The 18,440-nt window shown below is 49.5% G+C and overlaps 1 protein-coding gene across 4 annotated transcripts in view; it reads right to left on the bottom strand.

The window, feature by feature from the left end:
• Positions 1 to 2,320: 2,320 nt before the first annotated feature.
• Positions 2,321 to 18,440, bottom strand: part of CSAD (cysteine sulfinic acid decarboxylase) — a 27,131-nt gene continuing 11,011 nt past the window's right edge. For 2 of the 4 annotated variants that reach the window (XM_081247900.1, XM_081247899.1), the window contains exons 2-15: positions 13,040 to 13,176; positions 12,628 to 12,754; positions 12,458 to 12,548; positions 12,008 to 12,114; positions 11,439 to 11,554; positions 10,693 to 10,772; positions 10,326 to 10,380; positions 6,019 to 6,135; positions 5,872 to 5,936; positions 5,505 to 5,586; positions 4,885 to 5,084; positions 4,678 to 4,729; positions 4,451 to 4,540; positions 2,321 to 2,695 (exon numbers count right to left, since the gene is read on the bottom strand). In XM_081247900.1, the coding sequence (XP_081104026.1) occupies positions 2,522 to 2,695; positions 4,451 to 4,540; positions 4,678 to 4,729; positions 4,885 to 5,084; positions 5,505 to 5,586; positions 5,872 to 5,936; positions 6,019 to 6,135; positions 10,326 to 10,380; positions 10,693 to 10,772; positions 11,439 to 11,554; positions 12,008 to 12,114; positions 12,458 to 12,548; positions 12,628 to 12,754; positions 13,040 to 13,165 (1,482 nt within the window). In that variant the 5' untranslated portion in view covers positions 13,166 to 13,176 and the 3' untranslated portion in view covers positions 2,321 to 2,521. Of the gene's footprint in view, positions 2,696 to 4,450; positions 4,541 to 4,677; positions 4,730 to 4,884; positions 5,085 to 5,504; positions 5,587 to 5,871; positions 5,937 to 6,018; positions 6,136 to 10,325; positions 10,381 to 10,692; positions 10,773 to 11,438; positions 11,555 to 12,007; positions 12,115 to 12,412; positions 12,549 to 12,627; positions 12,755 to 13,039; positions 13,177 to 18,440 lie in introns of those variants that run through there. The other 2 variants (XM_081247901.1, XM_081247902.1) reach the window with 2 other exon arrangements.

The following is an 18,440-nucleotide window of genomic DNA, read 5'->3' as shown; positions in this document are numbered from 1 at the left end:
TGGGCTTCTCATTGTGGTGGCTCCTCTTGTTGTGGAGCATGGGATCTAGGTGCGTGGGATTCAGTAGTTGTGGTGCGTGGGCTCAGTAGTTGTGGCGCATGGGCTTAGCTGCTCCGTGGCATGTGGGATCTTCCCCGACCAGGGATCAAACCCGTGTCTCCTGCATTGGCAGGCGGATACTTTTATTTTCTTTTATTTTATTTTTGCGGTACGCGGGCCTCCCACTGTTGTGGCCTCTCCCGTTGTGGAGCACAGGCTCTGGACGCGCAGGCTCAGCGGCCATGGCTCACGGGCCCAGCCGCTCCGCGGCATGTGGGATCTTCCCGGACCGGGGCACGAACCCGTGTCCCCTGCATCGGCAGGCGGACTCTCAACCACTGCGCCACCAGAGAAGCCCAGCAGGCGGATTCTTAACCACTGTGCCGCCAGGGAAGTCCTCTAGCCTTCTCTTAAACATACTTCAGAGATGGAGATGATTCAAGGAATTTGAAGATTTCATTTTTGTTTTGGTTTCTGGCTTTGCTTTGAGCTGAAAAATAAGGACTTTTTTAGTTTGCTTTTACTATGTTTAAGACATTTTTCAGATAAACAGAACTCTTTAAGATTAGGGCTTGGAGCTCAAATTATTAGTACTCTTAAAACAAATTTATTATTTGGAAGAAATTAGACACCATTTATTGCAAGAATAACAAGTTTATAGGGAAATTATTAGTAATTTATGAATAGAAAATCTTTTTTCCCCCAAATGGTCAAGAGAATTGGGTTTGAGATTTGGATGTTCTTTTGCTATGGTTTGTACGGTCTGTATTTACTTCTTCAAATAACTTTGGATGGCTTTTACATGACCACGTTACTGTTTTCATAAATGGTATTTTTAGGAATTGGAAATAACAGAAAGTTCTGGTAGACTTGCCACTTGTCCTAAATAACTTGTGTAGCTAAATGCCTCTTTCCCAAAAAGTGAGTGAAAAGCAACATCAGGCCAGGAGTTTAAGTGTTAAATGGATGTTTTTATGTAAGACAGTAGCAATAACAGAAGACATAACAGTGGTTGGTTCCGTTGCTGGGCTTTTTTTTTTTTAACTTTGTTTCTGTTGTTTAAATTACAGAAGGAACATTCTTACTTTTCTGGTGTGTGTGAAGATTTTTCAAGAGTGATAAGTGGACAAGGTTCTCGTCTCAAGATACAACCAGTGCCCATTTTGTTTTCAGTGCCACTAAAGTATAATTAACTTTTTAAAAATTATTTATTTATTTATTTATTTGGCTGCATCGGGTCTCAGTTGCGGCAGGTGGGCTCCGTAGTTGCGGCTCACCAGCTCTGTAGTTGTGGCAATGTGGGCTCCTTAGTTGTGGCATGTGAACTCTTAGTTGCAGCACGCATGTGGGATCTAGTTCCCAGGCCTGGGACCGAACCCAGGCCCCCTGCATTGGGAGCACGGAGTCTTATCCACTGCACCACCAGGGAAGACCCAAAGTACAATTAATTTTAGAGTAACTCCACTTTTGATCTTTCCCCTCCCACTCAAGATTTTTGGGAAAATTTTTTCCTATTTTTAGCCTCTCTTATACCTTTACTTTTTTACAAAATTGCATTCTCCACTATTTTGTTGAAAGATAACAGACTTCACAATATATCAAAATAATACAGCTGAAATTTTAACTTTATTATTTTCCTATTTAAACGTAATAGAGGGGGGCTTCCCTGGTGGTGCAGTGGTTAAGAGTCCGCCTGCCAATGCAGGGGACACGGGTTTGAGCCCTGGTCCGGGAAGATCCCACATGCCGTGGAGCAACTAAGCCCGTGCGCCACAATTACTGAGCCTGTGATCTAGAGCCCACGAGCCACAACTACTGAGCCCGTGAGCCACAACTACCGAAGCCCACGCGCCTAGAGCCCGTGCTCCGCAACAAGAGAAGCCACCGCAATGAGAAGCCCACGTGCTACAACAAAGAGGGGCCCCTGCTCCCTGCAACTAGAGAAAGCCTGCGCACAGCAACGAAGACCCAACGCAGCCAAAAATAAATAAATTTATAAAATAAAAAGCAATAGATACTCCTTATTTCATAAAAGGGGAGCACAAAAGGTATAAAGAAGTTAATTTTCAAATTACCTGTAATCCCATCCCAGAGAAAACTATTAGCATTTTGGTATATTTCATCTCATCAGTCTTTTCCTATGTATTTTTGAATGCAGCTCAGATATTACCATATATAAAGTCTTATATCCAGCTTTTTCAACATAACATTATATTAAAATTATTTTTCTCTTATCTATAAAAATCCTCTTTGTAAACATAATTTTAATGGTAGAGTAATATTCCATCATATGGATATACTATCATTTATTTAAACATTCTCTTAATATCAAATACTTAAAGGAGAGTTAGTGGGTCAAAGCACATAAAAATTAAGACGGCTTTGTTTCCTGGAGAGGTTGTTCTTGAGAACACGGGGAGGGGATACAGGGAGATGGTAAGGGTTGGGAGAGGGGTCCAGGCTAGCAGCAAGAAGGAGCAGCTCAGAGGTCCTGGCCCAGCTGTTCCAGTTCATTCAGCAGGAAGTCCATATCCACCCGCGTCAGCGCAGGGTTGGCCACGACCATGCGGAAGAAGTTGCCCCGGGTACCATGGGGCTGGTAGCCAATCATCATGGAGCCCTTCCTCACCATGCGCTCCTTGAGGACTGGGGCCACCTGTGGGAGGAGTGGAGCGACCTTCCAGCTGCAGCCTGGGGTCAGGTGAGAGGGTGAGTTCCCCAACTTGCACCTCCCTCCACCCAGACACCTTCCAGAGACAGCAACTCACGGCTCGGATCCTGACGTGGCCCCAGTTTACCCTTGCCACCACATCCAGCCCACTGGACCTTCTCTACCTCCTGCATTCTTTCACGTCTCACCATTCTCCACGTTACCACATGGGCCATTTTCTGCTAAATCCTGACTTTTCACTGAATCTCGACACTGCTTTTTCGGTCTAACTTCAAGCCTTCATCATCCTCGACACCTTCTTCTCCCCTATCTGAATTCCTGTAACATTTTTGATTTGTACCCTGGGATCTAATACAGTGGTCCCCAAACCTTTTGGCACCCAGGACCGGTTTTTTTTTTTTTTTTTTTTTTCTTTTTGCGGTATGCGGGCCTCTCACTGTTGTGGCCTCTCCCGTTGCGGAGCACAGGCTCCGGATGCGCAGGCCCAGCGGCCATGGCTCACGGGCCCAGATGCTCCGCGGCATATGGGATCCTCCCAGACCGGGGCACGAACCCGTATCCCCTGCATCGGCAGGCGGACTCTCAACCACTGCGCCACCAGGGAGGCCCAGGACCGGTTTTGTGGAAGACAGTTTTTCCACGGACCGGTGGAGGGGGGTGGTTTGGGATGATTCGAGCACATTACATTTATTGTGCACTTTATTTCTATTATCATTACATTGTAATATATAATGAAATAATTACACAACTGACAATAATGCAGAATCAGTGGGAGCCCTGAGCTTGTTCTCACTTGCCACTCACTGACAGGGTTTTGTGAGTCTGCAAGCAATTGATTTATTATGGTCTCTGTGCAGTCAAACCTCTCTGCTAGTGATAATCTGTATTTGCAGCTGCTCCCCAGCGCTAGCATCACCCCTCAGCTCCACCTCAGATCATCAAACATTAGATTCTCATAAGGAGCAACAACCTAGATCCCTCACATGCGCAGTTCACAGCAGGGTTCGAGAATCTAATGAGAATCTAATGCCACCGCTGATCTGACAGGAGGTGGAGCTCAGGTGGTCATGTGAGCGATGGGGAGAGGCTGTAAATACAGATGAAGCTTCACTCGCTCGCCCACTGCTCACCTCTGGCTGTGCAGCCCGGTTCTTGACAGGCCATAGACCGGTACTGGTCCGTGGCCCAGGGGTTGGGGACACCTGATCTAACATGTAATTTCCAAGACTGCCTTGAACGCACTGGTTTCAAATAGGTAACGCTTGTTTTCTGAAATAACTCCTTAAGGGTAAGAACATTCTCGTCCTTTCGTATCATCTGCAGCACCTAGTACCGATCTGTCCTTAGCGACCAGGACATACCTCCTGGCCTGACAGGGCTGCTCTGTCCCCAGCATTAGTGAGCAAAACTCCAAGATCTTTCTGCATCACATCTCTGTCCTGGGCCTGAGCTCCCAGCAGAATGCCCCACACCATGGATCTATGTACTGCACACTGGTGACTTTTCTTGTAATGCCCTGCTCCGTCTTCTTCTTACTTTCCAGGAGCATACCTTGTCCCCCATTCCCAGGCTCACAGAAATGAGGACAAGTGGGCGTTGTCTTCCCATTCACGGTCCCCACCTCAGGAGCAAGACTAGCCAAGGGAACTGCCATGCCACTCACAGCCAGCAGGGGGCGGAAACACACCAGCTGCATCGGTTCCCTAATGGGTTAACCAGAGCAGGGAAGAGACTGCCTACCTTAGCCAGCCTTTCTCCGTAATCCGGACTCCCCTTCTTCTCCCGCAGACTGGGGGGCACGAACCAGAAACACACGTTGACAAATTCAGGCTGGGAGGAATAAGGAAGAGGAAGGTGTGAGCTGAGGAAGGGGGACCGTTCCCCTCTCACTGCCCCTCTTCCCCAGCCAGGGCTCTGCTGGGGGGTGGGGGGACGGGGGATGAAAAACAGTACAAGGTCAGTCATACCTCCATGACCAACTCAAAAGCTTCCCGCTTCTTCAGTTCCTCCACCAGGTACCTGTGAGCACAGAGTGAGACATCATGGGTGGGGGAGGAAAGGCAGAGATACAGAAACAAAAGCAACCCAGAGAGTGACCCAAGAGACGCTAAGAGCAGGAAAGGGGTGCAGGGCTGGAGCCCAGAGAGGGGAAACGGGACCGCCCCCACTCCTACCGGGCAAGGGCAAAGGCCTGGTCCACACGCCGCTCCAGCCCCTGCCCGCCCTGTGCCTTCCACATGAGCCACAGCTTCAGACAGTCCACGCGGCGGCCACACTGCACCACCTTGTCTCCAGTGTCCAGAGCCACATCGTAGAACTTGTCCTGCTGGAACAGGTAGCTGGCCTGGGACCCGTGGCAGCGCTTGAGCAGGTTCTGTGGAGGGTGAGGAGACAGTCAGACCCACCCTCCCCGCCGAGGTTTCCTCCAGAGCTGCACTGGGCCATTTCTTAGCTCAGTCCACAGGCTTCTTTCCCTGGAACCAGGCGGCACTGATGGGACGGCTGCCAGCTGACTGAAACCCTCTCTCCGGGTTTTCTTCCAACACTCAGAGTTCTTCCCAAATGACCCAGGATCCCTCTGATTACGACTTAAGCTGGGAACTTTTTCCTTTGCAGGAAGACAGGGGAGTGAGGGAGCCCACTACAGGGAATTAGGGTGGTCACAGATATTCAGCTTCAGATGACATGGTAAGGAGAACACGGTAAGGCGACGAGCTCCTCTCAGGTGGGACAGAAAAGAAGACAGAGGTCCAGGGTGGGAGGTGGCGCCAGGGCGGGGGAGGGGCAGACCCACCGAGGTGTCCCGGAGAAGAAGAGCTGAGCACTGCAGGCCTGCCGAGAGGAGCTTGTGGGGATTCCAGGCCACGGAGTCAGCCCTGGGGTTGGCACAGCAAAGCAGGGTCAGCTGACTCCCCCTCAAGCTGCCCAACCAGAGCCCCAACCTTTCCAGATCTCCAGTAAAAGGGGCTGCGGTCTCACCCCGGCCCAGCAGAAGAATTTCCAGGTCTGACGTCTGACCTCCCAGCCCCAATCAACCATCTCTCCAATCTCCCTCCTACCAGCCTCCTTCCCCTACTACCATCTGAGCTCCCTGGTCCAAGACTACTCTCTGGATCAAGGATTTGTAGGGTGAGATTCAGGGCGTAGGGGGCTGTATGCACCTCTGGATCCCATTCAGGAGATGTCTATGTGTCTGTGACAGCAGGACGCTCCCTCCCCAGGCGGCCTGTGGAGCAAAAGGAACAATGTGGGCCTTGGCCTTGGCCTCAGTTCAGCCCACCCCATCCTCAGGCCCGGGTACCACTCACATCCACGTGCAGCCACAGCCCATGACGCTGGCACACGTCTGCAACTGCCTCCAGAGGGTCAAAGGCCCCCAGCACGGTAGTGCCAGAGGTGGCACTGACCAGGAATGGCACAGCACCCTGTGGCAAAAATGCAGAGGGAGAAAGAGGCTGTGAAGTCATCTCAAGCGCTACCCAGAGCCTGGTGCTGAGATCCAGCTCTATAAACTCTTCACGTGCCTGATCTGGGCCCTTGCAACCTTATAACATGTTACTGTCCCATTTAATTTGCAAGTGAGGACACTGAGATTCAGAGGAGTTAAGAAACCTGCCCGGGCTTCCCTGGTGGCGCAGTGGTTGAGAGTCCGCCTGCCGATGCAGGGGACACGGGTTCGTGCCCCGGTATGGGAAGATCCCACATGCCGTGGAGCGGCCGGGCCCGTGAGCCATGGCCGCTGAGCCTGCGCGTCCGGAGCCTGTGCTCCGCAACGGGAGAGGCCACAACAGTGAGAGGCCCGCGTACCGCAAAAAAAAAAAAAAAGAAACCTGCCCCCAAGCTGAAACTCCAGAGAGGGAATTCAAACCTAGGTCTGTCTGATGGTCTATTTCCAAAGTTCATATTCTTTCAAAAAAGTTGAACGTCTTACTGGAAGATCAAAATGCTATTTTAAATATCCTAATAGTACAAAAGTTTATGAGGAACTTGAATTAGTATTCAAAAAACTACTACAAAGAAAAGCGCAGGCCCAGATGGCTTCACTGATGAGTTGTACAAAACATTAAAAAAAGAATTGAGTGCTTGCTTCGGCAGCACATATACTAAAATTGGAACGATACAGAGAAGATTAGCGTGGCCCCTGCGCAAGGATGACATGCAAATTCGTGAAGCGTTCCATGTTTAAAAAAAAAAAAAGAATTGATACTAGCTAGGGCTTCCCTGGTGGCACAATGGTTAAGAGTCCGCCTGCCAATGCAGGGGACATGGGTTCGAGCCCTGGTCTGGGAAGATCCCACATGCCGCAGAGCAACTAAGCCCGTGTGCCACAACTACTGAGCTTGCGCTCTAGAGCCCGTGAGCCACAACTACTGAAGCCCGCGCGCCTAGAGCCCGTGCTCCGCAAGAAGAGAAGCCACCGCAATGAGAAGCCCGCACTGCAGCGAAGAGCAGACCCCGCTTGCCACAACTAGAGAAAGCCCGCATGCAGCAACAAAGACCCAACGCAGCCAAAAATAAACAAATTAAAAATAAATTAATTTTTTTTTTTTTTTTTATTTTATTTTTTTATTTTTGGCTGTGTTGGGTCTTCGTTTCTGTGCAAGGACTTTCTCTAGTTGTGGCAAGTGGGGGCCACTCTTCATCATGGTGCGCGGGCCTCTCACTGTCGTGGCCTCTCCTGTTGCGGAGCACAGGCTCCAGACGCGCAGGCTCAGTAGTTGTGGCTCACGGGCCCAGTTGCTCCGTGGCATGTGGGATCTTCCCAGACCAGGGCTCGAACCCGTGCCCCCTGCATTGGCAGGCAGATTCTCAACCACTGCGCCACCAGGGAAGCCCTAAATTAATTTTTTAAAAAAAGAATTGATACCAGCTCTTCATCAGCTTCCAAAAAAAAAAAAAAAAAAAGAAGAGGAGGGAACACTTCTGAATTCATCCTATGAAGTGAGTATTACCCTGATACCAAAACCAGACAAAATATCACAAGAAAACTACAGAATATATCTCTTCTAAATATAGACATAAAAATCTACAAAACACTAGCAAAATAAAATCAGCAACATATAAAAATAATTATACACCATGACAAAGTGGGATTTGTCCCAAGAGTGCAAGCTTGGTTTAACATCCAAAAATCAATTAATGTAATACATCCTGTCAATAGAAAAACGAAAAAACCCCACATCTCAATGTGGTTTATTGATCATCTCAGTAGACAGAGAAAAACATTTGACAAAATCCAACACTCCTTCATGATATAAACACTCAAAAAACTAGTATTTGAAGGGAACTTCCTTAACTTGATAAAGGGCAACTACAAAAAAACCCACAGCTAACATCATACTCAATGGTGAAAGACTGAAAGCCTTCCCCCTAAGATCAGGAACAAGACAAGGATGTTCACACTCCTCATTTCTATTCAACATTGTGCTGAGGTTCTAGCGGGGCAATTAGGTAAAAAAAAAAATAAGAGCCATCCAGATTGGAAAGGAAAAAAGCAAAATTATCTGTATTTACAGATAACATTATATTATACCGAGTAAATCCTAAGGAATCCACTAAAAAAAACTATTAGAATTAATAAATGAGTTCAGCAAGTTCGCAGGGTACAAGATCAATATTCAAAAATCAGTTGTATTTCTACACATTAGCAGTGAACAATCCAAAAATGGAATTAAGAAAACAATTTCATTTATAAGAACATCAAAAACAATAAAATACTTAGGAATAAATTCAACAAAAGAAGTGTAAAACATATACTCTGAAAACTACAAAGCACTGTTGAAAGAAATCAAAGAAGACCTAAATAAATGGAGGCATTCCATGTTCATGGATCTACACATGATTGAACACATCCCTATCAAAATCCCAGCTGGCTTCTTTGCAGAAATTGACAAGCTGATCCTAAAATTCAAATGGAAGTTTAAGGGACCCAAAAAGCCAAAACCATCCTGAAAAAGAACAAAGTTGGAGGACTCACACATCTGATTTCAAAATTTACTACAAAGCTATATTAAGACAATGTGGTCTATAGGATAGACATGCAGATCAATGGAATAGACCGAGAGTCCAGAAGTAAATCCTCACTTACACTCAATGGATTTTAACAAGGATGCCAAGACAATTCATTGGGGAAAGAACAGTCTTCTCAAAAACCGATGCTGCAACCATTTGCATGTGGAGATATATACATATTTTTTAAATTTGTACTTAAATACATAGTTGAGGCATTTTCATGTTAACATATATATTCCCATTTTATTCTTTTAAATGGCTGCATACTACTCCAATAATAACAATAACAACAATGGCAGCTAATATTTATTTACTGCTTCACTGTTCTAAGTGTTTTACACATAATTCATTTAAGCCTTACAACAACCCTATAAGTTCTATATTATGCTCGTCTTACAAAGGAAGAAACTGACACAGATACATCATAATTTATCTATTGATGGATATTTAAAAAATTTTTTTAAAGTTTACACTTCGCTCCAGTGCACACAATTCTAAGCACTTGTGATGATTTATAGACTAATCCTAGCAGCAGGACACAGAGTCAGTGGATAGATACATTTAAAAATGGTACAGGACTTCCCCGGTGGTCCAGTGGCTAAGACTTCGTGCCCGCAATGCAGGGGGCTCGGGTTCGATCACTGGTCAGGGAACTAGATCCCACATGCCACAACTAAGAGTTCACATGGGACTTCCCTGGTGGCGCAGTGGTTAAGAATCTGCCCGTCAATGCGGGGGACATGGGTTCGAGGCCTGGTCCAGGAAGATTCCACATGCCGTGGAGCAACTAAGCCCGTGCGCCACAACTACTGAGCTTGCGCTCTAGAGCCCGCAAGGGGGAACCCCATGCCACAACTAGTGAAGACCGCGTGCCTAGAGCCTGTGCTCCACAACAAGAGAAGCCACCACAATGAGAAGCCCACACACCTCAAAGAAAAGTAGCCCCCTCTCGACGCAACTAGAGAAAAGCCCGCATGCAGCAATGAAGACCCAATGCAGCCAAAAATAAATAAATTTATTTAAAAAAAAAAAGAGTTCACATGCCACAACTAAAAGATCCTGCATGCCACAACTAAGACCCGCAGCAGCCAAATAAATAAATATTTGTAAATAAACAAATAAATAAACAAGTAAATAAAAATGGTATAGATAGTGCTGAAACGCCCTCCAAGACGGCTGCAGCAGCTCCCATGTCCCTTAGTGCGGAGGGGCGTGCAGGGGCCTCCACATCTCCCATTGCTCCAAGTCCGCATTGCTCACCACTGGCCCACACATCTTCCTAAACTTCCTGCACAGACCCTGCCAGCTCACAGAAACCTTCTGTGCTACACCTCAGGTCCCCAACATCCTCCCTGCGGTGCCCCTTGGGCCTCCACTCAATGAATCAGTCCTGCCCCTGCCCTGGGATCCGATACTGCCCATGGGTCTCAGTAGGACTACAGTGTCCTTGCGCCCCAAAGATCACTTCAGCCCACCAGGGAAACGGGCACAGAGATCGAGGGGAGGGATGAGGGGAGCCTTGAGTAGGCACAGGCCAAAGAACCCTCCAAGAAAGGAACAGAAGGGTCCTGTTCCACTGCCTCAGCACCCCTCACTCACTCACCTCAGCCTCGGCCAGACCGATCTGCCTCTCCAGATCCTCAGGGATCATTTTCCCTCTGGAAAAGAAAACTTAGTGGGTAGGGGAGGAATAGGTTCTCTAGGCTGGGCGGCAGAACTGTCGAGAGCAGGGTAGTGTGCGGTTAGCAATGCAGAAGCCACAGTGTTGATTTTTCCCTAAGAGGGGTAAACAGATCTCAGGGGACAGGGCGGAGACTCTAGCAGGCACTGGTAGACAGCACAGGCAATCGGTGGGAACAGAGCAGGGAGAGAAGTCCGCCAGGGTGTGCTCCAGAGGCCAGAGCCCCTGGCAATGAGAAGGCACACTGCGCCAGGCTGGGTCTGAGACACGCAGACAGAAGGACCTTCACCTCTCATCTGCCTTGACCATTCGGACACTGTCAGTGCCAAGTCCCAGAAAAGCAGCTCCTTTCTTGACAGAGTAATGACACTGTGGAGGAAGGCAGAGGGCAGGGAGGGTGGGGAGGAGAAAGACTGGTCAAACAGATGAGACACGGTAGACCAGGGCTTCTGAAACACTCGTGGGCCTACAAATCACCAGTGTGTCTGGTTAAAATGCAGATTCAGGGGCTTCCCTGGTGGCGCAGTGGTTGAGAGTCTGCCTGCCGATGCTAGGGGACACGGGTTCGTGCCCCGGTCCAGGAAGATCCCATATGCCGTGGAGCGGCTAGGCCCGTGAGCCATGGCCACTGAGCCTGCGCTCCGCAACGGGAGAGGCCACAACAGTGAGAGGCCCACATACCGCAAAAAAAAAGAAAAAAAAATGCAGATTCATATTCAGTAGGTCTGGGCTGGGGCCCGAGATTCTGCATTTCTAACAAGTTCCCAGGTGACCCTGATGCTGCTGGTCCATGGTCCATACTGGGTGTGGACTGTGTACACTGCCCTGGATGCCCCTCTGCTACCCCCACACAGAAGGCAAGGTGAATGGGGAGTGTTTACACAGCCCCTTGGTTGGAAGGAGGCACATCCGCCTGGGGGCAGGCTGGTCTCCGAAGAGATGGGTCTGAGCAGGCAGAGGATCTGACAGGTCTCGGACTCAGCTGGCTGGAGATTAGAATTGGGGAGCCCAGGGTAGGCCTGTGCCTCTTCTCACCTCCTTTGATGTGAAAAGGGCCAGGGGCGGCAGTGCCCAGAGGCCCCTTTGTTTGCAATCCGGGTAGCGCTGATAGCGGGCCAGGTTCACAGCATACATGTTGGAGATGGAGCCACCTGTCACAGGGAAGGGGTGGTGGCAAGAGGGAGGGGCAGTGGGTCAAAACTGGAGCTTGGCTCTCTTGACCTCTTCACCCAGAAGCACTGATCAAAGAAGCACGAGTGATTGGCTACCAGGCCACGAGTTCTGAGGGCTCGACAAATGGCACGCTAGTAACCCAGAACAGCGGGATCTGCACATCCCCTGACTCCCCCTCCTAATCCGGGGCTGATCCCAGGATCCACCACCCCACCCCACCCCCCGCCAGGACAGCAGGCACTGATCCCATGTATTATTTGGCAAACACAGGGATACAGGGGACTGGGCAGCTTCTCTCTGGTTTGGCCCGAGCCCAGCTGGAGAAGAAACAAAGAAGAATCACCCCTCCCTGCCAGCTTAGAGCAAGAGAACAGTGGGGAAGGAGGAACCCTTGTAAAGGCCAAAGAAAGGTCCCCCTCCTGTTTACATACCAGGGCAGAAGACGCCGTCCCCAGAGCTCCAGCCCACCAGGGCCCGGAGTTTCTTCAGCACCTCTTCTTCCATGAGGACAAACACGGGGGCGATCTCATATGTGTACCTGCCAGGAGAGGGAATGATGAGAATGGGAAAGAGACAGGGAGAGACTCTGCGAGGAGTTGGAGAGAGGAGGTGGACAGAGTGAAGTGACAGGAGGGTCCAAAGAGAGGACTGAGTTGGTGAAAAAGAACAGGGGAGGAAAAGATGACAAAAAACTGGAGCCAGGAGGCATGAGAAAGCTTGGGAAAGGAAGCCCAAAGGGTACGAGGGGAAAGACTCTGCCAGCAGAGATTCCCAGAAAAGATAGGGGGACAAGCACCATTCTCCTCTCCTACCCACAGAGTGTGTCTCCCACAAACCCAAATCCTTTCGGGGTTGTGCAAGGGGGCCCTGGGATGGCTCACTGGCTGGTGTTGAGGCTCTCAGTGACAATGCGCCCGGCCAGGGCATGGGGATCCAACCCTGAGAAGAGCTGGTTGAAGAAACGAGGGTGACCTGGAGAAGGGGGACAGGGGCTCAGAGTGGAGCTGGGTACAAATTCTAGACGCGCCTCCCCGCAGGACCCAGGACCCACAGGTCTTCACACTGTAGCGGATCACGGCCCGGCAGCGCTCCAGGACCTGCTCCTGCGACTCCCCCTCATTCCGCAGCTCCAAATCCAGAAGCTGCTTCAGCTCCTCCGGCTCCCTCCACTCGCAGACCTAGGAGGAGAAGCGGGAGATTCTGGGGGCGCTGAGGCACCCTGCTGACTGGCTGCCCAAACCACATCTCAGCAGACAGAAGACACCAGCAAGCTGCACTTACAGCAAGTTAGGAATATTTTCCAAGCAACACACGAACAAGGGTAAATAAACAGAGTCTGGCCCAGTATGTAATCCCTGAGGCACACGGTGAGAGTGATGAATTCTGGGGAGAAGCCTGGACAGAGGAGGAAAGTTCTCAGCCAGGTTTGATGGGCAGGAGGAGCGGGGGGAGAAAAGACCCACCTTCTCGGAGGCACTGGTCCCTTTCCGAATGACCTCATCCACCACAATCCCAAACACATCCTGGAGCAAGGCTTCTGCAGCCACGGCGTCCCCATCAAGGGAGAGGAGCGGTTGAGAGTCAGCCATCAGGAGAAAATCTGTGAGCAGAGCAGGAGTTATTACCTATTCAGGCTGGGGACCCCACCTGGACCTAACCAGCAAGAACTTCAACTCCGTAATGGGCCTAAGGCCTAGCCCCAGCCTTCACTGTACAGATAAAGGTAAGTGAGAACGTCCAGGGAGAGAGCCAGCAGAAGCAGGTGGGAAAGAAAAAGGCAATTAGGGCTTCCCTGGTGGCGCAGTGGTTGAGAGTCCGCCTGCTGATGCAGGGGACACAGGTTCGTGCCCCGGTCTCGGAAGATCCCACATGCCGCGGAGCGACTGGGCCCGTGAGCCATGGCCGCTAAGCCTGCGCGTCCGGAGCCTGTGATCCGCAATGGGAGAGGCCACAACAGTGAGAGGCCCACGTACCACAAAAAAAAAAAAAAAAAAAACGGCAATTAGTGCTGAGCAGGTAGAATCCAGTGGTCACTGCTCACCAAAGGCAAAGGTGAGAAGCTCACCTGTCTGCTCAGGTCTTTGTCCAGGTGAGCTGGAAGCAGGGGACACAATTGGCTTTTTAGAGTGTTAGGACTAGGGTAGCAGAGGGAGCAAGGTATAGGCAGCAGTCACATGACCATGACATCGTTCTCATGACCCTTGCCCTAAAGATTTGGGATAGGGCCAGCGGGTTGAGATAAGTTTCTTGAATAACCATTAGCTGACATGAAGAAGGGGGGAGATGAGATGTAAGGCAAAAACACATGTCACCTTCACTTAGGCTGGAGAGGAGCAGAGAAATGATTTAGGCAGGCCTGAGAGGCCAATCTCTTTGCATCCCAACCCCCAGAGTCTTCTCAGAACTGTCCTGATTTCTAAAGCCCTCTTCTCCAAAGAGCAGGAAGAAAAGGAGGCCACACTGAGGAGGCAGACTGTTAAGTATAATCCTGTGCCTTGCAGGTTGAGAGTGCTCAAGAAACAGGGAGTGGCTGTTTGAAGTGAGCACCAACTGTGTTCACACCAGGGTGCCGGGGTTGGTGGGGGGTAGGAGGGTGGACACTGATGCACATGCAAGAGTTACAGCCCAGGGCCCTGGCTAGATGCTGATCCCAAGCGCTATTCAGGAGAAGAGATGGATGAAGGCTGAAGACTGAGGAGGATCTGCAGTGGGACAGGGGCTGTAACTTGAAAGCAGGCAGGAGAAACAGGACTGGAGAAAGAGAGGAAGAGAGGCATTCAGGGACAGGGGGGAATGCCATGAGCTTACATCGGGAATGAGTATGGCTGATTCTCAGGTCAGTCAAGGTGCCTGGCTGGCTGGAGAGAAGGTCTGCAAGGATGACATGGGAGCAAAGGCAGGGTGGGCAGAGCTGCACGAGATTATGGAGAGCCTTGAGTGCCAGCCAGGCCAAGAATCTAGATTTTATCCTGCAGAAAATGGAAAGCCACTGAAAGATTCTGTGGCAAGGATTAATGTCATGAAAACAATGCTCTCAGAAGACCAGTGTATAGCAGATGGATGCAGAAGAATGAAGCGGCCATTGCTGTAAACCAGGAAAGAGGTGAGCCACACGTGAATAACGGTGGTGTCGCTAGGGAAGGACAGGTACAGGAATATGCAGGCTTAACCACCTGCTGGATTATACTCAATTCAACACTTACGGAATCTACATTGGAGGGGAAGGAAGGGTCAAGGACGACCCTGGGGTTTCAAGTCTGGGTGACTGGAAGAATAATGGTGCCCCTGAAAGAAATAGAGAAGCGGAAAGTGGAGGCTGGATGGAAAGTAAGATTGTTATTTCTTGGAAATACTCATCTAAGTGGAGGTGTCCAGGGCTACAAATACGCATATGGGAGGAAGTCAGGTCCAGAGCTCTGCTGAGATGAAGGAATGAGAAGCAGACTCGAGAGGTGGAGCACAGCTGAAGCCTTGTGATGGGCTCCATTCCCCAGGGGAGAGAACGCTCACAGAGATGGCCAGGGAGAGAGGGGCAAATACCAAGGCCTGGGGAACCCACTAAATGAGGGGGTAAGAGGATCCAGGAAACATGGAATGGAAGGAATCTTCCTTTGGCATAATCCACTGTCAGCAGCCACTGGACCCCAAGCTAGTTGAAAACACAGGTCCAAGGGACCCCAGTTGTCCTATCCTTAAACTTCTCCTCAGGAGATTGGGTTTCGGGAAACTAGGGGAGCTGGCCCGGCTTTGAGAATAAGACTCAATCCTTCATCAGTGCTCACTCTGGCTCCCCTGACAGGTGGCAGCAGTGGGGCGTTTTAGGTGGAAAGGCTAGAAGAAGAGAGACTAATAAAAATAGGCACCATGGAAGTACTTACCACCTGCCTCATTCTGTACTTAACATGCATTATTCTCATCTTCACAACCACTGAAGTTAAGTTTATGACCCACATTTAAAGATGAGGAAACAGATTTCAGAGACACTACGTATGTAACGTGTCCAGGTCATGCAGCCAGTATGTGGCTGAGCTGGGTCTGGACAAGGGTGTGTGGGGCTCCGAAGATCCCGTCCCTAGTCAACAGGCTCCACCGCCTCATGCGGGGCTCCCTCAGCCACTGAGCTTGCTGTGGCACAAAGGCTTCTGGGCCAGGAGTGAGTACACCTCAGGGCCTCAGTTTCTGTAAAATAAGGGATTTAAAGCGAGAACCTCCAAGGTATCTGTGGGTGTTCATCAGCTCAGGCTGTTGGATACGGTAAGCAGGCCAGGGGAGTGGAAAACAGGCTGCAAGGAGGGAACAACTGGTGAAGAAAGAGAGACCCCAGGCTGGAGGAAGGCTTTTCCCAAAGCTCTGAAGAGAGGTCTGCAGGGAAGACATGGCTCTGTCCACCCGGCCCCTTCTGTATCCATCCCACCAAAGTCACCACTCAGAAATGAAAGGTGGGGACTTCCCTGGTGGCGCAGTGGTTACGAATCTGCCCGCCAATGCAGGGGACACTGGTTCGAGCCCTGGTCTGGGGCTCCACATGCCGTGGAGCCACTAAGCCCGCAAGCAACTAAGCCCGCGAGCCACAGCTACTGAGCCCGCGTGCCACGACTACTGAAGCCTGCGTGCCTAGAGCCCGTGCTCCACAACAAGAGAAGCCACTGCAATGAGAAGCCCGCGCACCACAACGAAGAGTAGCCCCGCTCGCCGCAACTAGACAAAGCCCGCGCACAGCAACAAAGACCCAGTGCAGCCAAAAATAAATAAATAAAATAAATTAAAAAAAAAAAAAAAAGAAATGAAAGGTGGAGGCAAGGGCTCTGAACACCTCCAGTTTCCTCCGGGGTAAACAGGGAGGTGAGGCATCCCTACCCTCACGCCCCATACAGAATCCTGTCCTGGGGACCTGAGAGAGTTTTCCTTTTTCAAAGCAAGAAGAACATTAACCCCCAAGATAGAATGATAAAGCAAAGAAACATGAATAAACTTAGGAACAGCACTTTCGCTCCTGGCTGAGAATATGCTGGAAGGACCAAGTAGGGTTTGTTTAAAAATTGACAAGTTTTGGGGCTTCCCTGGTGGCGCAGTGGTTGAGAGTCTGCCTGCCGATGCAGGAGACACGGGTTCGTGCCCCGGTCCAGGAGGATCCCATATGCCGCGGAGCGGCTGGGCCCGTGAGCCATGGCCGCTGGGCCTGCACATCCGGAGCCTGTGCTCCGCAGCGGGAGAGGCCACAACGGTGAGAGGCCCGCGTACTGCAAAAAAAAAAAAAAAAAAATGACAAGTTTTGTATGGACACCGAGGGGGGAAAGTGGTGGGGGGTGGGGGGTGGGATGAACTGGGAGATTGGGATTGACATATATACACTAATATGTATAGAATAGATAACTAATAAGAACCTGCTGTATAAAAAAATAAATAAAATTCAAAAATTCAAAAAAAAATTGACAAGTTTTTCTTACTTCACAGGATCTTTAGTTCATAAACTCCTCCAGCCATCAACTCCCTTGTATCTTTCTTTCCTTCACTTACACAACCTAGATTGTATGGTCTGTTGTTTCAACCACTCTTTGTCCAAAATCCTCAACTCCCTGGCCCTAATGTCCTTCCACCAAGTCCACCTGGCAAAACCCCAATCCAACTGGCCAGTCCTTCTCTTACCAAATCCACCAGGACTGCTGAATTCTGCTAGTGAAAACCACCTAACCATTCAAATTGATTTTTCTATAAATTCATGGTCTCTGTGCTCATTCCAATAAAACACACCAGATTAAATGCATATGTTTACCACTACTCCTTCCTGAAACCCCACTAAAATTATATCAGTGAAATTTTAAATTCAGAAGAATAAAGCAGATGAGAGACAAGAGGTAAGAGATGTGAATAACTGTAGAAGATAGAAAGCAGATGAGAAGTGGTAAGTGGTTCAGCAAATGCAGAAAGTTAAAGCCACTCTGTCTGCAGAGGGTTATGCCAACAGGATATAAGCTGGTTCTTAGGGCAGAAGCCCAGAAAGGCTCAGGAATTTACAACAGTAGCTACCTTGGAAGCCAGGAGGAGGAAGCACAGCTAAAAACGTGGAAATTAGATGAAAATTTATACAAGAAACATTTAGGCTCTCACTCTTCTCCCCCTGCCCATTCAGCGAGGCAACTCCCCTCTCCTCCACCTAATTCCAAAGAAGCAGGAAGTCTGTTTTCTAGAGAAACTGAAATGGAGCGGCTGGGACTTAGGGATGCCAAGCACAGCAGAAGGTGAGGAGGAGGCACTGTACTGAATACAAGAGGATTAGCAGGAAGTATCCAGTCAAGTCCTTTCTCCCAATCAGTGTTCAGAACCAGTGGCCTGGTGTAAACCTTCCAGGGCCAGGAGACTGGAGGATTCCTCTCTGAAGAAACTGACCTCAATAGCCCTAGAGAAAAGACCTGACACTCTTATTTCAGTCCTCGCCCAATCACCTAGTCAGTGATGCCACAAGTCAATAAATACATCCTTTCTATGCACTTGGGCCTTCCAATATGCCTTAGTGCTTCACTCTTAAATGTGAGCAGACAGACAGCCAGGGAATACTCAACACTTGAGGAAAGCCCCTAATGTGAACCACAGAGGTAAAAACAGACAAACTGAAAAAAGGTATTTGGTAGAAGAGGAGAAATGCAGGGAGCAGAAGAAAGCTTCAAAAATTCAGGAAGATACTGCATTCACAACAAAAAAAAGGGGGGGGTTGCTCTCAAAAAGGAACACTCAGAGAACAATGAGAAGCTCTAGAGTTTTAAAAATATGACAACTGAAATGACAGTCAAGAAAATCACACAGAAAGATAAAAATATAAAGAGATGGGGCTTCCCTGGTGGCGCAGTGGTTGAGACTCCGCCTGCC

Source organism: Mesoplodon bidens, assembly GCF_964165515.1.
Source record: "Mesoplodon bidens genome assembly, chromosome: 11".
In the NCBI taxonomy this organism is placed as follows: domain Eukaryota; kingdom Metazoa; phylum Chordata; class Mammalia; order Artiodactyla; family Ziphiidae; genus Mesoplodon; species Mesoplodon bidens.
The sequence above is the reverse complement of the archived record's forward strand: the minus strand, read 5'-3'. Positions and strand labels throughout refer to the sequence as shown.